The 18059-nt window shown below is 55.9% G+C and overlaps 1 protein-coding gene across 2 annotated transcripts in view; it reads left to right on the top strand.

Moving 5' to 3' along the window:
- Positions 1 to 18059, top strand: part of RALY (RALY heterogeneous nuclear ribonucleoprotein) — a 116881-nt gene that overhangs the window by 87744 nt on the left and 11078 nt on the right. For both annotated transcript variants that reach the window (XM_048321669.1, XM_048321668.1), the window contains 2 exons: positions 10208 to 10472; positions 14958 to 15030. In XM_048321669.1, coding sequence (XP_048177626.1) covers positions 10217 to 10472; positions 14958 to 15030 — 329 coding nt within the window. In that variant the 5' untranslated portion in view covers positions 10208 to 10216. The remainder of the gene's footprint in view (positions 1 to 10207; positions 10473 to 14957; positions 15031 to 18059) is intronic.

Raw genomic sequence — 18059 nt, 5'->3', positions numbered from 1 at the left:
GCTAGTGGAAGGTGTCCCTGCCCGTGGCAGGGGGTGGAACAACTCAATCTTTAAAGGTCCCTTCCAACCCAAACCATTCCCTGGTTCTCTGGGGTACAGCACAATCTCCAGAGGGGATGCAGATGAGCAGCTCTGGCGTGAGCCCACACCTGTGCAATGAGTTGTGCAGCATTTGGGGCAGCCCCAGATGTCTAGGCACAAGGCAGGGTGAGGAGCAGGGATGCTGCAGGGGCTCCTTGGATGCCTCTCACTGTCCAGCTCTAGGTCATCCTTTATCACACTTATTAGGAAGGATTTCAGGCTCTAATGAATAGGTTTTTAAGCTTCTACAGACATAAATAATATATAGGACAGATGGTAACGAGCCACAGCTATAAACTAAGTGCTGACCCGATAGACTTTGTGACCATTGTACCTTTAACAGCTGATTAAATACTTATTTAGGCAGCTATTGATTATTTATGGCTCTGTTATGGAGCATTTCAGACATTTAAACCGGAGCCAGCTTTTCAAAGGATTGGCAGGATTTCTCCAGTTTGAAATGACTTGTTTTAATTAAAAATTCAAAAAGGAGGCTCTCTGCACAGTGAGGTGGAGAGTTGAAGGAAGGCTGGGGGGGAGCCAATTCTGTCCCCAGTGTCCAGGCACAGACAGCCCTGCATCAGCCAGCACTGAATCCCAGATTTGTGGGGCCATCACTGCTCCTCCTGGGGGTTAAAGGAGCTGATGCTGCCGCTGGCACAGAGGCAGCAGCCCAGGTGCCATCAGCCAGGTGCCATCAGCCAGGTGCCATCACCCAGGTGCCATCAGCCCAGGTGCCATCACCCAGGTGCTGTGGTGATGCTGTGCTGGAGCAGCTCCAGGCCAGGATGCTCCCAGTGCAATTCCCCGTGCGTCGGCCGTGCTGGGAATGAGGCAGGATCAGGGGCTGGAGGCAGCCCTCCTGCAGAACCCACATCTGCCTCGGGGGTCAGGCTGCATTATTGCTGATGTCCTGCAGGGAGTGTGTGTGCCCTGAGGAGCCAGGCCTGCCTGGTTGCTCTCCCTTCGTGTTTTCAGTCTGAGTTTGGGATGGTGCAGCCTCCACCTGAGCGTGGGGAAGGGGAACAGGGTGGGGAGCAGCTCCCCCCCGTCACCGACCCCATAAACTGAGTGGAGCAGGCAGTGAGGTCAGGTTATGAACAGGGATGGGAGCCCCAGTTCCCTGGGAGTATCCAGGTGCCTGCAGAGGCAGGAATGTCTGGGAATGTCTGGCTGCTCTCCCATGACCGGGGGGTGCAGAGGCATCACAGCCCCTGTCCCTGAGGGCTGTCCCCAGCCTGAGGAGTGCCAGCTGACCCTGCAGGTCAGGTGTGAACAGCATTTCCTTCCTCCAGGGAAAACACAGGGTGGCAGCTGGGCTGAACCTGAGCCTGCCTGCTCAGGGGGCAGCCCCTGTCCTCGGGCAGGACGTGGTTCCCACATTCCCAGGAGGTATCTGGGGGTCAGTGGGGATGCACAGGGGCTGCATTGGTGCCTTCTCCATCTCAGCTTCAGCCACACAGCCCTGATGGGGTGGGCTGGCCATGGAGAGGGGGTAGGGGTGGGGGGACAGCCAGGGGTTCCCAGCAGGGGCTTGGTGCACCTCCACGGGACCAGGAGGTCAGGGACTGCCACTGCCAGAGCCTGAGCCTCTGGAGTGATGCTAGAGGTGGCCTCAAGTAGTGCCACGGGAGGTTTAGATTGGATGTTAGGAAAAATTTCCTCATGGAAAGGGTTGTCAAGCACTGGGACAGGCTGCCCAGGGCAGGGGTGGAGTCACCATCCCTGGAAATGATCAAAAAGCATGTGGATGTGGCACTTGGGGCCATGGTTTAGTGATGGGCCTGGTGGTGGTGCTGGGTGGATGCTTGGACCTGATGGCCTCAGAGATCTTTTCCAACCTTAATGATTCCATGGTGTGCAAGGTGGAGCCCTGGGAAGCGTTGGGACAAAATCCCAGGCCCTGTACAAGGAGCCCCTTGTCCGATGGGAGAGGGGACAGCCCAAAATGGCACTCGAGGGACCCGAGGAGCTGCTCTGTCTGCAGGGAAGGGATCCTCCCTTACTGGGATGTGCTTGGTTGCACTTTACAGGCGGAACAAGGTTTGCAAAGAGACCCCACAGCTTCACAGTCTGGCTCCTGCTGAGCTCATCTCCAGCTTTCCGGCCCTCCCAGCTCCCAGCACAGCAAATATTCCCCCAAAAGACAGCCCTGGGCCTGCAGAACCAGTCTAATAATTGTGACATCTTTGTCTACCCTTTTTTTTAATAACTTCCCAGTCCTTTAACACTCGTGTTTGGGAAGATTGAAGCTGTTTTCCCCAGAAACCCCAAGCACTGGTTTCCTGCCAGTTTATTCTGTTTATTGGAGCACACAGCAGCGAGCAGGATCTTCCTGCTCTCTCCGAGGAGGGCTGAGCCCTCCAGGTTTCTGTGCAGGACTTGCTGGGGACTCAGGAGTTATTGAAAAGATTGCAGGGTTTGTGTTGGTTATTAAACCAATGCTTCCGAGCTCGGCTCTCATGTTTGGGGACTCACTAGGAAATTACTCAGGGCTCTCCAGGGAGGAATGATTGGCACTGGAGGTGGCAGGGACCGTGCTTCCCAGGGCTTGTGCAGCTCTGTGTTGCCAATGGAGCTGAGCAGGGCAATCCCCTGTCTCACAGCTGGCTGTGTTTCTCTTCAAAACTTCCTTTTTTCAGCTTAAAGGGAAAAACCAAACAGGAGCAGGTTGCCCAGAGAAGCTGTGGCTGCCCCTGGATCCCTGGAAGTGCCCAAGGCCAGGTTGGACGGGGCTTGGAGCAGCCTGGGACAGTGGAAGGTGTCCCTGCCCATGGCAGGGGGCGGAACAGGATGATTTTTAAGGTCCCCTCCAACCCAGCCATTCTGTGATCCTGTGATTCTCCTAAACCCTTCAGAGCCAAGGAGAAGCTTGATGGCTGCCCGAAGTGAGATCTTCCCTGTGGGACAGACCTGCCAGTTTGTGCTAGGGAATGTTAACTGCCCAGGCCTTCCCTAAAAATCATCTTTCTGGCCACTTGCAAGAAAGTGCAAATCACTCCCTTGGTGGATTTTTGTCTTCCAGTGTAATGCTTCTGATTAAGTCTTTAAATTCATAGAAACACAGAATGGTTTGAGTGGGAAGGGACCTTAAAGCTCATCCCATCCCACCCCCTGCCATGGGCAGGGACACCTCCCACCATCCCAGCCTGCTCCAAGCCCTGTGCAAGCTGGCCTTGGACACTTCCAGGGATCCAGGGGCAGCCACAGCTTCTCTGGGCACCCTGTGCCAGGGCCTCCCCACCCTTACAGGGGAGAATTTCTTACTGATATCCAATATAGACTGACCCTCTTTCAGTTTAAAACCATTCCCCTGTGTCCTGTCACAACAACCCTACTTAGAGTTTTGTCGCCATCAAATTCCAGAAGTTTTCTGTGCTGCTCCCTTGCAAGTGGCAAGAAAGATGTTCGGGAAAGATTTGGGATGAAAGCAGCGAGGGCAGCCTCCAAAACGCAGTGAGGTCAGGATTGGGGTGTGCCCTGTGCTGGAGTACCTGAGATGGTTAAAAGGACCTGAAACAAGGTGCACCCCACTCACACTGGAGCTCCACAGGCTGGAGCATCCATCTGTGCTGGCAAGACAGGTTGCTGGTGCTTTTTCCAATACCCCAAATGCCAAATCTGCCCCAAACCTGGCAGGGACCAAGTTTGTCCCTCTGCTGCGTGCTGGAGGTCCCTGTGGGATGTCTGCATTCGTCAAACCTCCAAACTGGAAAAACGTGTTGCTGGTGTTACTGGGAGGGGAAGTGGGCAGGATATAAAAGCACATCTCCCCTCCTGTGAGCAGATGTGATGAGGGGGGGAGAACAGCCTGGCTGCTGCTGCCACAAAGAGCTCCTGCAGGACACGGGGGTGCCGAGGCTTTGCTTTCCCTTCTCCTCCCGTGACAGTTCGTCATTCACACGGGGCCCCTGGGGTTTGCAGCCACCTGGCTCTCAATTAACCAGCTACTCTGGCAAACAAGGCACTGAGAGCAGCGAGGGGACAGCTTATCAGCACACCAGTGCCAGCCTTGGGCTGTTTCTGGGTGGAATAGAGGTATTTTTAAGGGATTCCTGCAATGCTGGCAGCAGCAGGGACAGTGTGTGACATTGGTGCCAGGTGTGCTGTCACGGGAAGAGAGGAGCAGCAGAGGCAGGGAGAGGAGTTTGTTGGCATCCATCCCCCTCCCAGCATGGAACAGGGGTGTGTGCAGGTGGGCACAGCCTGTCCTGGGGTGTGGGTGCTCGCTGGGACCTTGGAGTGGTCCTCAGCACCTCTTAGAACTGGCACAGGGGGTCCCTGACTCTCTGGGGTGCAAAGCTCAGTTAATCCTTGTTGTATTTTCTTCTCACCCAGCAGTGGCACACAAGGTGCCCTTGTGCCCAGAGGGCTGAACCTTTGGAGAATCCTGGGTAAATCCCAGGCTGCAGGGGTGTGTGAAGGGTCAGGGTGCAGGGATGATGGTCTGAGGGTTCTGAGAGCCCAGCCTGGGTGCAGATGGATGTGCTCCTGGGGCACCGTGGTGTGGCTTCACTGCTGTCCCCTGAGGACTCACAGGGGCTCTCCCTGTGCAGAGGGGGATGGCACGGGCAGGAGGGAGGGAAGGAAGGAACCAAGGAAAAGGGAGTAGGTGTAGGTTGGATATTAGGAAGAAATTGTTCCCTGGGAGGGTGGGGAGGCCCTGGCACAGGGTGCCCAGAGAAGCTGTGGCTGCCCCTGGATCCCTGGCAGTGTCCAAGGCCAGCTTGGACGGGGCTTGGAGCAGCCTGGGACAGTGGAAGGTGTCCCTGCCTGTGTCAGGGGTGGGATGGGATGGGATGGGATGGGATGGGATGGGCTTTAAGGCCCCTTCCACCTCAGATCATTCTGTGATTCTAGGAAGGGTAGAAGGAAGGAGGGATGGAAGGAGAATTCTTACTCCTGGCAACCTCATCCTTAAGTCTTCTTGTGTCTTTGGGGGCATTTGGAGCTGGGAGTGCCACTGTAATGTCTCTGGAGGCTTTGCTGAGGCTGGGGGCACACACCCCTTCACCCCACACCTCTCCTGTCTGGGCCTTGCAGAAAACAGGGATAATCCTAATACTCTGTCCTTGATGTTCTCTGGTGTCCTGGAGATGAAGAACCTCTTTACACGTTCATTTATTCATGTCCAAGTATTATTCCTTGCTGCCTTCTGTCTTTTCTCTTTTCCAACTCCAGCCCATCTTGTGGCAGTTGCAGGCTAGGGGCTGAACAGTGAAATCAGAGCTGTGGAAATGCTGCCGATGGTTGTTGGAATCTCTGTCTGAAAGCAGGAACATGTGTGTGTGCTGTGTGGGTGTTTCTGACCAGACACATCACCAAGCTGCTCTGCTCTGACCCAGCCCTGCTGGATTCTCCATGGTGTATCCAAGTGGCTGGAGAGGCCACTCTGCTCCGCAGTTGTGGAGCTGGGCTGTTCCCGAGCTGATTTCCAGCTCTGCTGGATTTCACCTGGACATGGCGCAGAGTGCCCTGCTGGAGTGCAGGGAGGGGGAGGATGAAACATTTATAGCCATGGTTCAAATGTCCTTTTCCAGCTGTTACTCTAAGGAGGCCAGTAAATGATGCCAGGTGACTGCTGTGTTTAAGAAGAAATCCCAAATGAGTGGAACAGGGAGGCTGATTTCTCCAGGGAACGCCTGGCTCGTGGGTGGGAGCAGCAGAGCACAGGGTGCTGGAACACGCAGTGCCCAGCGGGCTGTGAGACACCAGCGGTGGGGCCCAAACTGTCAGAGCATTCCCCAGCCTTGGCCTTCCCTTCTCCCTGCTGCCAAATCCCTGCTGCCTGCCTGGGCAGGGCCAGCAGAGCGTGGGCAGATGGCCCTGGAGAGCTCCCGTCTGCAGAGACGCCGGGGTCCCGTGGCTCCCTCCCAAGCCCTGCCCTGCGGTGTCGCTGTCACCTCTCCTGACCTTGGCTTGGCCCTGTCCCATCTCCCATCAGCCCAGGCACATCCCCTGCACAGAGCTGCCGTGTCCTGAGCTGGCCCTGGAGCCACTGGGAATTCCAAGGGAAAGGCCATGCTGAGGCATGGGGATGCTGAGCTCCCCACTCCATCACTGGTCCCTGCAATGCGGGGTGGAAGTTGCTCATCCCACATCCAGCTTTATGGGATTGTTGGGATGCAGGTGGGCAGGAGAGGACACAGCACAGGGAACAAGCACAGCACGTGCTGGTCCAGCTGCAGGGAGCGTGGGGAAGGTCATGGGAGCCAGACAAGGAGGGTGCGAGCTGGGGATGGGCAGCAGGGACCTGGGAGAGGCCCAACCCCCCCCAACTCCACGGCAGCCAAAATCTTCATCTGGGGAGATGCCTTAGAAGATTCCATTCTCCAGCTGAAGATCCCCCTGGGGCCTTCCTGCCCGCACCTCATCTTCATCCAGGTCTCTTTTTCTTTATAGCAAACCCACATGGGGAAGGGTCCAGAGCTGGCTCGTGTGGCACCTGCTGAGAGCCCATGAAATTTGGGCGAAAACACAGTTTCATACCCCCCCCCCCCCCCACATCCCACCTGAACCCTCCAGCCAGCCTGTTCCAGCCCAGGCACAGAGGCAGCTTAACCCACGTCCCTCCTACACAGGCTTGAGGAGCTCAGCCCCTGATGTAGTTGGGGTTTGCAGCTGCAAACAGCTGGGCAGAGCTTCAGGCTCTTGTCAATAATACCTGGCTGGGGTGATCAGTCCTTGGGAAGGCTTTGGGCTTTCCCTGGTTTGGGACTGGGGGGTAGCAGCAGTGAAGCTCTTCAGTGTTGGGCTGTGAAAGGAGAGCCAGGGGTGAATTTGATATGAGTGCTGTGTCTGATTTTGAGGAAGAGAACATTCCTCAGCAGTGCCTGCAGCAGGGCCAGACCTGGCAATGCTGCAGCCAGATTTGACCGAGCCACTTGTTTACTGTGCCAAAGTGACATGGGTGGTGTGTGCCCTCACTGCAGGAAGGCTTTGGACATGGTCTCCTGCAGCATCCTGGCATCCAGGTGGGACACAAGCCTGGATGGGCGGCTCCCAGGGCAGTGCAAGTTGCATGGTGGGCTCCAAGGATGGGAGAAGGGCTCAGGCTCTGCCCAGGGACCAGGGAAATTTCTCTGGAGGCTGGGGGAAAGGAAGGCAATGGGTGGGTACAAAATGTGTTGGAGACTTGCACAGACTCCAGCAGATGAGGATGGAAAAGTGGAAGTGCATCCTGTAGAGGGGAAGCAGCTTAGAGGGACCAAGGATGTCCCCATGGCATGGCCTGGGGTGGGGGAAAGAGGTGCCAGGGCAGGTTGGCTCTGAAACAAGACAAAATGGGCTTCAGGAGCTGGAAACTCCAGGGCTCACCAGGTGTAAAGCCACGTGCTGGAGTCACTGGCGTGGCATTGCTGAATCCGCAGGGAAAGGAGGACCATGGGTTCACAGCAGGTCTGATGTGTCCTCGGGGTAGCAAGGCCACCCAGGGACCCCTGGCTGCAGACACCCCACCTGTGTGCACGCTCTCTGAGGGTCCTGCACAGCCTCAGCCCCTCCCAGCACGATCAGGATGCAGATTCCCTGGGAACTGGCCACCCTGGAGCAGCCTCCAGCTGGTTGTGGTGCAGGTATTCAGGATTTCTGTGACATGAGTCCTTGAGGCTTAAGCTGGGTACCCAGAGTGACCGAAGAGCTGGGAAAAGCCTCCATTTCTCCCCATCTGCAGCAGGAAAGGGGCAGTTTCCTTTGGGAACCTCTTCCAGGTGGCACTGCAAAACTAAATTCACACAGAGAGCATTAAACAAGGGTTGATATAGGGGTGGAAGTTGGAGCAGCACTTGCCAAAGGTTGAGAATTGAATTCACTTAGATTCCTTTGAAAGTCCTCTCCTTTGGCTATTCTTCCCAGTGTTTTTAGGAAAACTGCCTGCCAGGAATTGGTTTTAAAGTAATAGAAGAAAAGTCTCTGGCTCTTTTAATCCATAAGCGTGAAGGGGAAAATACAACGAGCCAGACTCAGACAAAGTGTAACTTTTTTTTTCATTATTATTGGATTTAGCAGGAAAATTATTTCCAGCCTCAGTGGCAGGTTAATGGAGTCGCAGGGGCTGGAGCCAGAGGAGATTTATTGTGGAGTCACATCCTCACAGAGAGGCTCAGACTTGCCAGGTGTCTCCAGTGCTCTGTGTGGTCTGGCTTTAAATGGTGCAAGGGATGGAGTGTCCAGCTCCTTGTGCTCCCAGCTGGAAAGGTGAAGGAGTGCCCCTGGCACAGAGCCCACTGCTGAGGGATTGTTCCAGCATCCTATGGCTCCTGGGTTAGGCTGCAAACACCCTCTGCCTGTGGGGATGGGGGAGTGTCCTCCCATGTCCCTGTCCTGAACTGAAATTTCAGATCCTGGGATTTGGAGCAGTGATGGTGAGCCCTGACACAGTGATGCTTGTCTGTGTGGGCACCCTCGGGCAGAGTGGGACTGTGGCAGGAGCAGATCCCAAGGGACTGGGAGCTCAGAAGGGAAAACATCCACCCCCTGAGGAGCCGAAACGGGGCTCCCCTGGCAAAGGGTGAGGTGGGTGTGGTGATGTTCTCCCCCTTAACAAAGAGAGAAGCAACCAGAGATTCGTGTCCTGTGGGGAATCTCTGTGCAGGAGATCGCAAGGAAGAAGCAGGACTGGGGCTTTGGAAAGTCTTGGATGCGACCCCAAAATACTGTGGCTTTTTGCCAGGCTCTGCCTGCCAGGGCAGGAGTGTAGGAAAGGAAACTCTGTGCTTTAGGGCTCAGCAGAGCTGGAGCATCCCACACTGCCCTGCCAGTGCCTCGGGCAGGCTGGGCTGGGGGCAAGCAGAGCCTGCCAGGACTTGGGGACCAGGGGGACAGGGTCCTGCCACTGTCCCCACCTTGGACCAGGCTGCTCAGACTTGGGCTCTGAGCCCAGAGAGCCAAAACCCCAAAGCCAGGCAGGGTCCAGCTCTGCCCAGTGCCAGGGCAGATGCTGGGGACCACCAGGCAGGGGACACCAGGCCCTGTGGTAGCAGTACAACCCCTGTGGCAAGCTCAGGGACCTCCAGGAGTTGTGGATGCACTGGTGGAGTTGCCCTTGGGAGTGGGAGCAGCTGTGGGTGCTGCTGGAAGGGGCTGGGGAAGAGCAGCACCTCCATGTGCATCACAAAACACCTTGCTCAGCTGCCGGGTAAATCCCACACCGTGTGTGTGCAGCACAGCGGTGACCCCAAAGCATCCCTCGGGGTCTGGGAGCTGCAAATCAAGCTGATCTCTCTGGACAGCTCTGGGTTTTGCTGGAGTTTGAGCAGCCAGCTCACACTGCCTCGGATTTCACACAACTTCCAGCCCTGTCCCTTGTCCTCAGAGGGCAAAGCTGTCCCCACAAGCTACCCGGGGCATGAAGCTCGGCAGATCCTGCCTTGCAGCTGCCGGAAGGGGCTTGGAGTGGCTTCCAGCTGATGCAGCTGATGGTGATTTCCAAGCTAACAGTGACACCTCCTGTTTGCACAAAATCCAGCCCAAAGCCCGGCGTGCAGGCAGGGCAGTGCAGGTGCCATCAGGAGCACACGGGCTGATCACTGCTTACATCATTTATATCCAGAAATCCCAAGTACCCTTCCAGGTGCAAGTGTGGCCCCACAGGGATACAGCCATCCCTGAGCGCGGTGAGGGCTGTGCTGAGCTGGGAGGTGCTGGCAGGGAAAAGCCTGGAAAAGTGGGCATCAACCAAGGTGCTGGATGCAGACTGCTTCAAAAAGAGCAGTTCTTTGAGTTGTGATTCAGCAGAGAGAGGTAAAAGCTTTGGTATGACAGCATTAAACCTTATAAAACTTAGATGTGAAATTGATTTAAATCTTGGTTTCTCCCCTACGTGCAACTGTAGAATCACAGAATACCCTGAGATGGAAGGGACCCACAAACATCATTGAAGTTCAACTCCTGATCCTGCACAGAACTGACTGGGCGTCAGCCTGATCAATTATTTGCCAGCAAGAATTTAGGATTGACTGTGCCAGGGGTCTCCCAACACCCAGGGGCTCCTGGAGGTGGGTTCTGCCCCACTGTGACCAGTTGAAATTGAGGAGCTGCTCCCTCTGCTGCGAGATTTGTTCCCCATCCCTCCCTTTATCTGGGAATTCCCTTGCACACCTTCCTGACTCCTCACCTGTCCTTGCAGGCATCCAAGATGTCCTTGAAGGTGCAGACGAGCAACATCACGAACAAGAATGACCCCAAGTCCATCAACTCGCGGGTGTTCATCGGCAACCTCAACACGGCGGTGGTGAAGAAGTCGGATGTGGAGACCATCTTCTCCAAGTACGGCCGCGTGGTCGGCTGCTCCGTGCACAAGGGCTACGCCTTCGTCCAGTACTCCAACGAGCGGCACGCGCGCGCCGCCGTGCTGGGCGAGAACGGCCGCATGCTGGCCGGCCAGACCCTGGGTGAGTCCCCTCGCCGGGGTGTCCGGGGCGGGCTGGCTCGGCTGTTCCGTAGGGGATGGGGAAGGGATGGCCAGTGCCCGGTCCAGCCGGGATGTGGGGTGCGCAGAGCGGCTCAGAGAGGAGCCGGTGAGGACCGAGTGATGAGGCAGGATGAGCAGGAGGTGTGGCGGGGCACGGAGCTGGAGAGCAGCATTCCAACAGCACCCCCAGGCAGGAGCTGAAGGCTCCCAGCTCCCGTGTGGGATGGGATCAAAGGCCTGTGTGACATCGTGGCCCAAAACCTCGGCTGTGGGCTGTGATTGTAGAAGCCAAACGGCAAAACCACGATTCTGGATCATCCCATGGCCTCGTCCTTGAACTGCTGGGGAAGAACAAGGGTGGGGAAAAGACATTGCCTGGTGTTAAAGACATGGATAGGACAATGGGGAAGGGCTTCCCCCTGCCAGAGGGCAGGGTTAGGTGGGATATTGGGAAGGAATTGTTCCCTGTGAGGGTGGGCAGGCCCTGGCACAGGGCACCAGAGAAGCTGGGGCTGCCCCATCCCTGGAAGTGTCCAAGGCCGGGCTGGACAGGGCTTGGAGCAGCCTGGGAAGGTGTCCCTGCCCGTGGCAGGGGGTGGGATGGGATGATCTTTAAGGTCCCTTCCAACCCAAACCATGCTGTGATTCAGTGATTCCCTTCCAGGACAGGCCTTACCCTCAGCCTGTCAGGAGAGCTGATATCCAGACCAGCTCAGCCTGACTTCAGCCAGCAGATGTGAAATGAGAGAACTCCCCCCGTCTGCACTGCTGTGGGATGAGAACTAACAAGCAAATCCCCCCCAGCTGCACCCTTGCTTTGCAGATTGTTCTGAGGAGTCATATTGTGAGATGTCCTTGTCACCAGCTCCAAGCTGAGAATTGGAACTGGGGACAGGATTTTTAATGAAAAATGGTGATTTCCAAGCCTGCTGCAGGCAGTGGGCACCCAGGAAAGCAATTTGCAGCCCATTCCCACCCTGCTGCTGGCACAGCAGTCCAAGGTAAGAAGTTGTGCTGAGGCTGTGCTGCTTCCTCTGAGGTTTATCTGGATACCAGAAACTTCTGCTCACTTCTCTTGTGCTCCAGAGAGCGGAGCTGCAGACCTGGCAGAGCTCAGTGTGCCAGGAATACTTCCAGCCCAGATGTTGCCCACATGTGCAGTCTGAGATAGGATGGAGAGGGCCTTGGGGAACCCAGGAGCTCCTTGTGATGCTCCAGACAGATACAGGAGACGTGGCCAAGGGACATGGAGCACTTGCTCACTTAGCTGATGAGAGACATGAAAGGTTTGCCATGAGAAAAACCTTCTGTCAGAAAACCTCTGAAACCTCTCATCTCTGCTGGTCTCAAAGGGCTGGAATTCCAAAAGGAGGCGAAAGGGCTGTGTGATAGCTGGGTGTCCTGTCCATGTCCTGGACGAGGTGCAAACTCAGCTGCCTTTCATCTTCCCGCCCTTCATGGGCCAGTCTGAGCCCAGGAGAGCTCATCAGGCTTCCTTTTGCTGTTGCTGGCAGGTGTGAGCACTGGGATGCTCCCCTTGCAGGAGAACCAGCAGAGAAGATCTGTGGTTAGACAATCAAGGTGGAAAGTTTTTCTCTGAAAAGAGGAGGGATGGCCAGGTAAGAATGTGGAGAGGGAGGACAGGCTGGGACCGCCAGGGGACACAGCAGACACCCTGCTGAAGGGACTGTCCCTGCAGGTCCTGGCAACCTCTGGAGTGCCTTCTGCAGACACTCCCAGACACCCCAGTCATCGCAGGAGGCACTGGAAACTAGATCCACACCGTCCCCTCACCCTGCCATGGGGACTGGACACAGCACAACCTCTCCATTTCCAGGGAGCAGGTGCCTGGATATGAGCAGGAGGGATCAGTACTGCCTTGGGGTAGGCAGATGGAGTCAGCGATGCAGAGGAGGGAGCCAGAATGGGAATGAGATGCAAAAATCTGTCCAGGCTGATGTGCATGCTGAGCTCTTGTCTGTCCTTTTTCACTCTCAAGGGAATGCTGTGGGATCACTGCCCATCACCACCATAGCTGAGAGTAAGAATTCCCTGCTGTTGGCACGTGCCAGTGAGGGAGGGCTCCGCAGGGCTCTTCATAGCAGTGGGGACCAGCAGATGGAGCTAATTGTTGTTCTTCTCACCTCCTGGGTTTCCCGTGCCTCTCCCTTGGAGGGTGTCCCCATCCTGGCGCTCTCCAGTCCGCAGGAGCACTGCGTGGCAGCTGGAGAGATGCGCCCTGACAGCAAAAAGGGTTCCCAGCCAGGGGGCTGCAGCTGGGCAGGGGTGTGTTCTGGGCTGCACCAGGGAAGGATGGGTCCCTCTCTCCCCTGCAGTGCCAGCAGCCCTGGTGGCTCTGCAGGCTCAGAAAGGCAACCGTGTGTGAAATGTTCCCGCTGGCTGCAGCTGGCCCTGGACCTGCCCTATGGCCACGTGCAGCCTCTCAGCATTCAGGCTCAGCACTCCCCTGCAGCTGGGGATGGCAGGATGGAGGGAGGGAGGCAGCAAGGAAGGTGCTGATGGGAAGGTGCCTCCAGAGGAGCGCTCGGTGCGATGGCTGAGCCCCCCCAGCCCCCCAACACCACGCTGGTTGTACAAGCTCAGGAGGAGGCTGAGCTCCGGCTCCAGCAGGAATGAGGTCTCTTGACAGACAGCCCAAGGAATTGCCCAGCAAGGCACTGGGCAGTGGGAGCAGGTCCATGCTCCTCCAGAACTGTGTCCTGCACATGCAGCCTGTGCTGCTCCTGCTCAGCTCATCCCAGCAGTGCTGCAGCCTTCCTGTGCTCCTGAAGGTGATTTTCCTGGTTAATAACTACGTCAGGGTGCTCCTTTGGATCACTTTTTAGGCTCTTTAGTTTGATGGCGTGTGGACCCCCCCATCCACATTTCTCCATAAAGTCCCTTCATGAAGCATAAAAAAATAAAAGTTTTAAATGGTCTGATGTGCTAAAAGCTGGTTGGATGCCCCCTAAGGTGCAGGTAGCAGAGAGCAAGGCATCACTGAAGAAATTCTGCCCTGTGAGGGTGGTGAGGCCCTGGCACAGGGTGCCCAGAGAAGCTGTGGCTGCCCCTGGAACCCTGGAAGTGCCCAAGGCCAGGCTGGATGGGGCTTGGAGCAGCCTGGGACAGTGGAAGGTGTCCCATGACAGAGGGGTGGAACTGGATGGTCTTTCAGGGAAGATCTCTTCCAGCCCAAACCATTCTGGGATCTTTTTCTCCCACCACATCTCTGGTCCATCCCAATGCTCCCGTGGGGCACCGGTGTCATGGAGCTGCAGCATGTACCCATGGGTGGGACACTCCCAGCCCCTGGTTCTCTGAGGGGAACCAGTTCCCTCAGGGCAGGTCAACACAGACCCCTGAGGACCAAGACATTCAGTAGGTGACCCACATGTGCTGAAGAGTCTCCTGAACCCACCCAGCCTTTTCCAGAAACACAGATGTGGTTCCTCCGAGCTCCTGGACGTCACCTGCCTCACACCAGCTGATGAAGAGGATTCTTGCCAACCCCATGGACTCAACAGCTGGTCTTTGACTCCCTCACCTTCCACTACTTTGATTTTTGAAATATGAGGGGTTCTTTTACATGAATGCTCCTTTCTTTTTATTCCTGCCGTGTCTGATGGCCCTGGTTTCATGGTGGACTTGGTCCACATGCGGAAATCCTGTCTTGCCGAGATCTGACATGCCCAGAGGTCTGACATCTCTTTAGATACACAGGACCAGAAGAACCAACAGGGTTTAGGGCTGATTGGAGAAGCCAGCAGGGCATTTGCTCTGTCTTGGGCTCAGAACAGAGCAGTTGCTCACCTCTCTGAGCTCTGGCTCCACACCCCATGTTGGATTGCCGGGCTCTCGGCAGCTCCATGAAATTGGCTGTGTCACTTTATTCTCACATCAAAAGCACATTTGGCACCAAGGCCAAGGAGCAAAATTTCCTCAGGGGATTAGAGGAGCTTGTTCTCCCCTCCCCTGGCAGAAGATGCTCCTCCAAGAGCAGCTGCAGGCACGGGCACCCCGTGCAGAGTTTAACGCAGCCAAATCCATAGCAGTGCCTGGCTGGCTCATGCCAAGCATTCCTCGTTATTCCCAAAGGATCAAGGGGTGGATTGTCAGCAGCCAGCAGTATGGAGCAGGTTTGGATTTTGCCTTGTCACACCAAGTTCTCCTGAGAAAGCTGTCCTGAGTTTGTGTGTGTGGATTGGAGCACGGTGCTGACTGCCAGCTGAATGGTGAGCGGCTCTGGAAAGGAAAAGGAAGAGGTTTGCCAACACGATGTATTTGCCTTCCTGTGGAGCCCCAGCAGGCCCCAGATGTGCCAGAAGCAGGTGGGAATGGGTGGGGGTGTGGGAGAGCTCGTTTCTCTCTGGCAGGCTTGTGTGCATCTGCCCCAGCTCCGTGCCCAGGTACAGGTGAAGGTGACAAGGGACATGCTGTGTCACAGCTGCGTGTCCCTTCCTTGCAGACATCAACATGGCCGGGGAGCCCAAACCCAACAGACCCAAAGGGCTGAAGAGAGCAGCCTCTGCCTTGTACAGGTAGGTGTTCACCTGGGTGTGAGGTCTGGGCTGCTGTTTTTGCCTTCCAGCACCCCCTGACCACTGCCCTGAGCTCCCTGCCCCCAGCAGCCTGGACACTGCGCATCCAGAGCTTCTCCCAGGGGCTCCTTTCCTTGGCAGTGCCCTTCAGGCAGTGGCAGCCCCAAGGTTGGCCAGTGCCTGTGGTGGTGTGGGAGATTTCCTGGGCATGGTCCCACCTGTGCAGGTGCTGGACCTGGAGAGGGCTGGAGAAGGGTGAGCAGTACCCTGTGCTTTAACCACACCGGAGGAGGGGGAGCAAGAGGAGAACCCCCCTCCAGCCAGGCAGCAGGAGTGGGCACAGAGGGGCTGGGTGTGGGGGAAAAACAGGGAACAGGGATAATTCAGGGAAAGAGAAGACTGACTGTCAAAGGGAGAGGAGAAGGGAAGAAAGTGGGAAACCCTGGGAGTGACAAATGGAGGTGAAGCAAGGAAGAGGCCGGGGGAAGTCCCGAGGGAGCCTGTTCTGAGGAGCAGCAATGAGGGATCAAGGGAACAGGAGGGACAGGAGGGACATGGAGAGGTGTGTGGCACATGGAGTGTGTTACAGATGTCAGTGAGCCCTCAGCTCAAGAGAATTTATCATGATTTCCACAAGAGGTGAAGATTTTCATTTAAGCCCCATACTCTGGAGTCAGGGGAATGTGGGAGAAACTCATTAAGTTCTTGCTTGTGGTTGAAAAGGTATTTCAGGAGTGACCTGCAGGTTCAGGAACCCAAAACCAAATAACAAGGTCCCCAAATGTGTTTTATTTATAAATTGTCACAATTTTGATGCCAGTCTCATGCTGAATCACGAGTTGGAAGGTGTGAGGTTGGGAGGAAAAGACTAAAATCAGTATTGGGGTTATAGGTGGGTGTAGCAAAAGGGGAAATCATGGGAGAACTGGAGACTTTTCCACAAAAAGAAGAAATAAGTGCAAGGGGTGAAGAGAACCCTGTGATTCAGACTCAGCCGTGTGGTCCTGCACCAGTGTGCTGTGGAATGGCAAATCCTGGTTGGAAAGTGCAGCTCTGGCACATCCAGACCCCCCAGAGCCCCAGCAGCCTCCCACCACCCACAGGGCATCTCTGGGTTCCTTCCAGGAGCCTCTCAGCTGAGCTCCCTCTGTGCAGCTTTCAGGCACATTTCTCCCATCCTGGGACCCTTTGGCCCTTCACAGGACGTGGCTCTCTGGATTCCCAGGGGATGGCACTTGAGGGGAAGGAGATGGGAGTAGAGATGATGCAACTCCTGCTGTTCAGCTGCACGTGGACTGCTCACATGGGGCCAGGGCCATAAGGCACACCAGCTCCTTCCATACATCTTGCACTAACGAGCTTTTCATTTACTGCTCACCCGTGCCTGGAGCACTAATCCCTTCCTCTGAAATGACCAATGTTTCAGACTTCCAGCCTGCTGAGAGAGATGTTTGCTCCCTCCCACAAATATGGGTATGCTAAAATATGGGCCAGAGAACTGCACTGCTCCGAGCTCCAGCAATGTTTCATCCCAGACTGGCTGTCAGATTAAAACTTTGCCATCTGGGCTGGCAGAACTTACGATATCTCCTGGAAAGCGGGGAATCCAGGTTTGCAGCGAGCTGTGCTTACAGCTTCCCGAACCACCATCAATTTTTCTAAACGTTAGACTTCAAAAATCACAGCACTGTAATTTATAGAGGCGCTGTTACACACAGCAGAGGATTTTTCTAAAGGCCGGGTTTTGCTTTGCCTCGCTCCAAGTCTGCATGGGAGGGTCGAGGGGAAGGCAAGGCAGGGGAAGTTCCATTTTGAACACAGAGGAAGCAACAGTCGTGACATTTTTAGCTGTCCACCAGCCCGAGGGGGGGTCCAGGTGTTCAGTAGAAATCCTTGGGGATGTAACCTCCCATCCAGCTCCACCCAGGCTCATGCCACTGTCAGTTTTCTCAGGTGTCTCCACACGAGGCACCTTCAGTTCTTACAAAGCCTCGCTGCCCTCACTGCTCTCCTCCACACCTGGATCTCTGGACCTTCCTCCCTCCCTCTGGCACTTCCCAGAGCATCCCTTTGCACAGGGAAGGCTCCTGGATGCTCCTGCCCGGCATCCCGGCCACCGCCACAAGCGTGGCCATCCTGCCCGTGGGGCTGGCTGGGAAATGAGGTGCTGTGACCATGTCCCCAGGCCGGCACTCACTGTCTCTCCAAATCTGCCTTCTGGCAGCACTTTTTTTTTTTCTCCTGCACAGCAAATGTCAGGACAGGATTTCCTGGGGCATATGGGGCCATGTTCAGGTTGGTGCCAGCGATCCCACCTTGCTGTCAGCTGGCTGGGAAGGGAAGGTGGCTCTGCCAGGGCCCCTCTGGGCTTCTGGAGGGACAAATCTCTGCCCTGCCCTGCAGTGCTGGGGCTAAAGCTGCTCCATGGCCAAAAGGACAGAGAGGACAACCTGAGCAAGAGCTGCTGGTGTCTGCAGCTCAGTGGCCCCAGGAGGGGTCTCTGAAATGGTGACAGGGACAAAGCACTGCTGACTGACTGTCACAGCTAGTGAACACCGGCATCCATCCCGTTACACCCCAAGCTGGTGTCAGCCCATCCCTGAACACCCCTCCCAGGCCCTGGTGCTGGAGCAGTGACATCCCAGTGCCAAATCCACATGGACAGGGCTGAGAGCAGCTCTGGGGCAGAGGGGGAGGTGAGCAATGATGTCCCAGCGTACAGCAGCCCCAGCACTTTGGGAATGCCGGGCTTCATCCCACATTCCTCTATTTCCCACTGCCTTGGCTGTTTGCAGGAGGAAGGAGTCTCACAGAGCTCCACCAGATCACTGTTTGATCAATGCCACATTTTCCAAGCAGCTTTCCAGCAGGTATTCCTTTGCCTGCTGCAGTAATGCCATGGCAGCAGGGTGGGAGCTGAGCTCAACATGGCACTCGTGATTAGCAGTATCAGGCAGTAATTAAAGCACAGGTGCTCAAATGCACATTTGCTGTTCAGGTACAGGCTCAGAAGTGGCCCCACAAATGTG

The sequence above is a fragment of the Corvus hawaiiensis genome, chromosome 17, assembly GCF_020740725.1.
Source record: "Corvus hawaiiensis isolate bCorHaw1 chromosome 17, bCorHaw1.pri.cur, whole genome shotgun sequence".
Taxonomy (NCBI): domain Eukaryota; kingdom Metazoa; phylum Chordata; class Aves; order Passeriformes; family Corvidae; genus Corvus; species Corvus hawaiiensis.
Note: the sequence above shows the minus strand (reverse complement) of the source record. Positions and strands in the feature narration are given on the sequence as shown.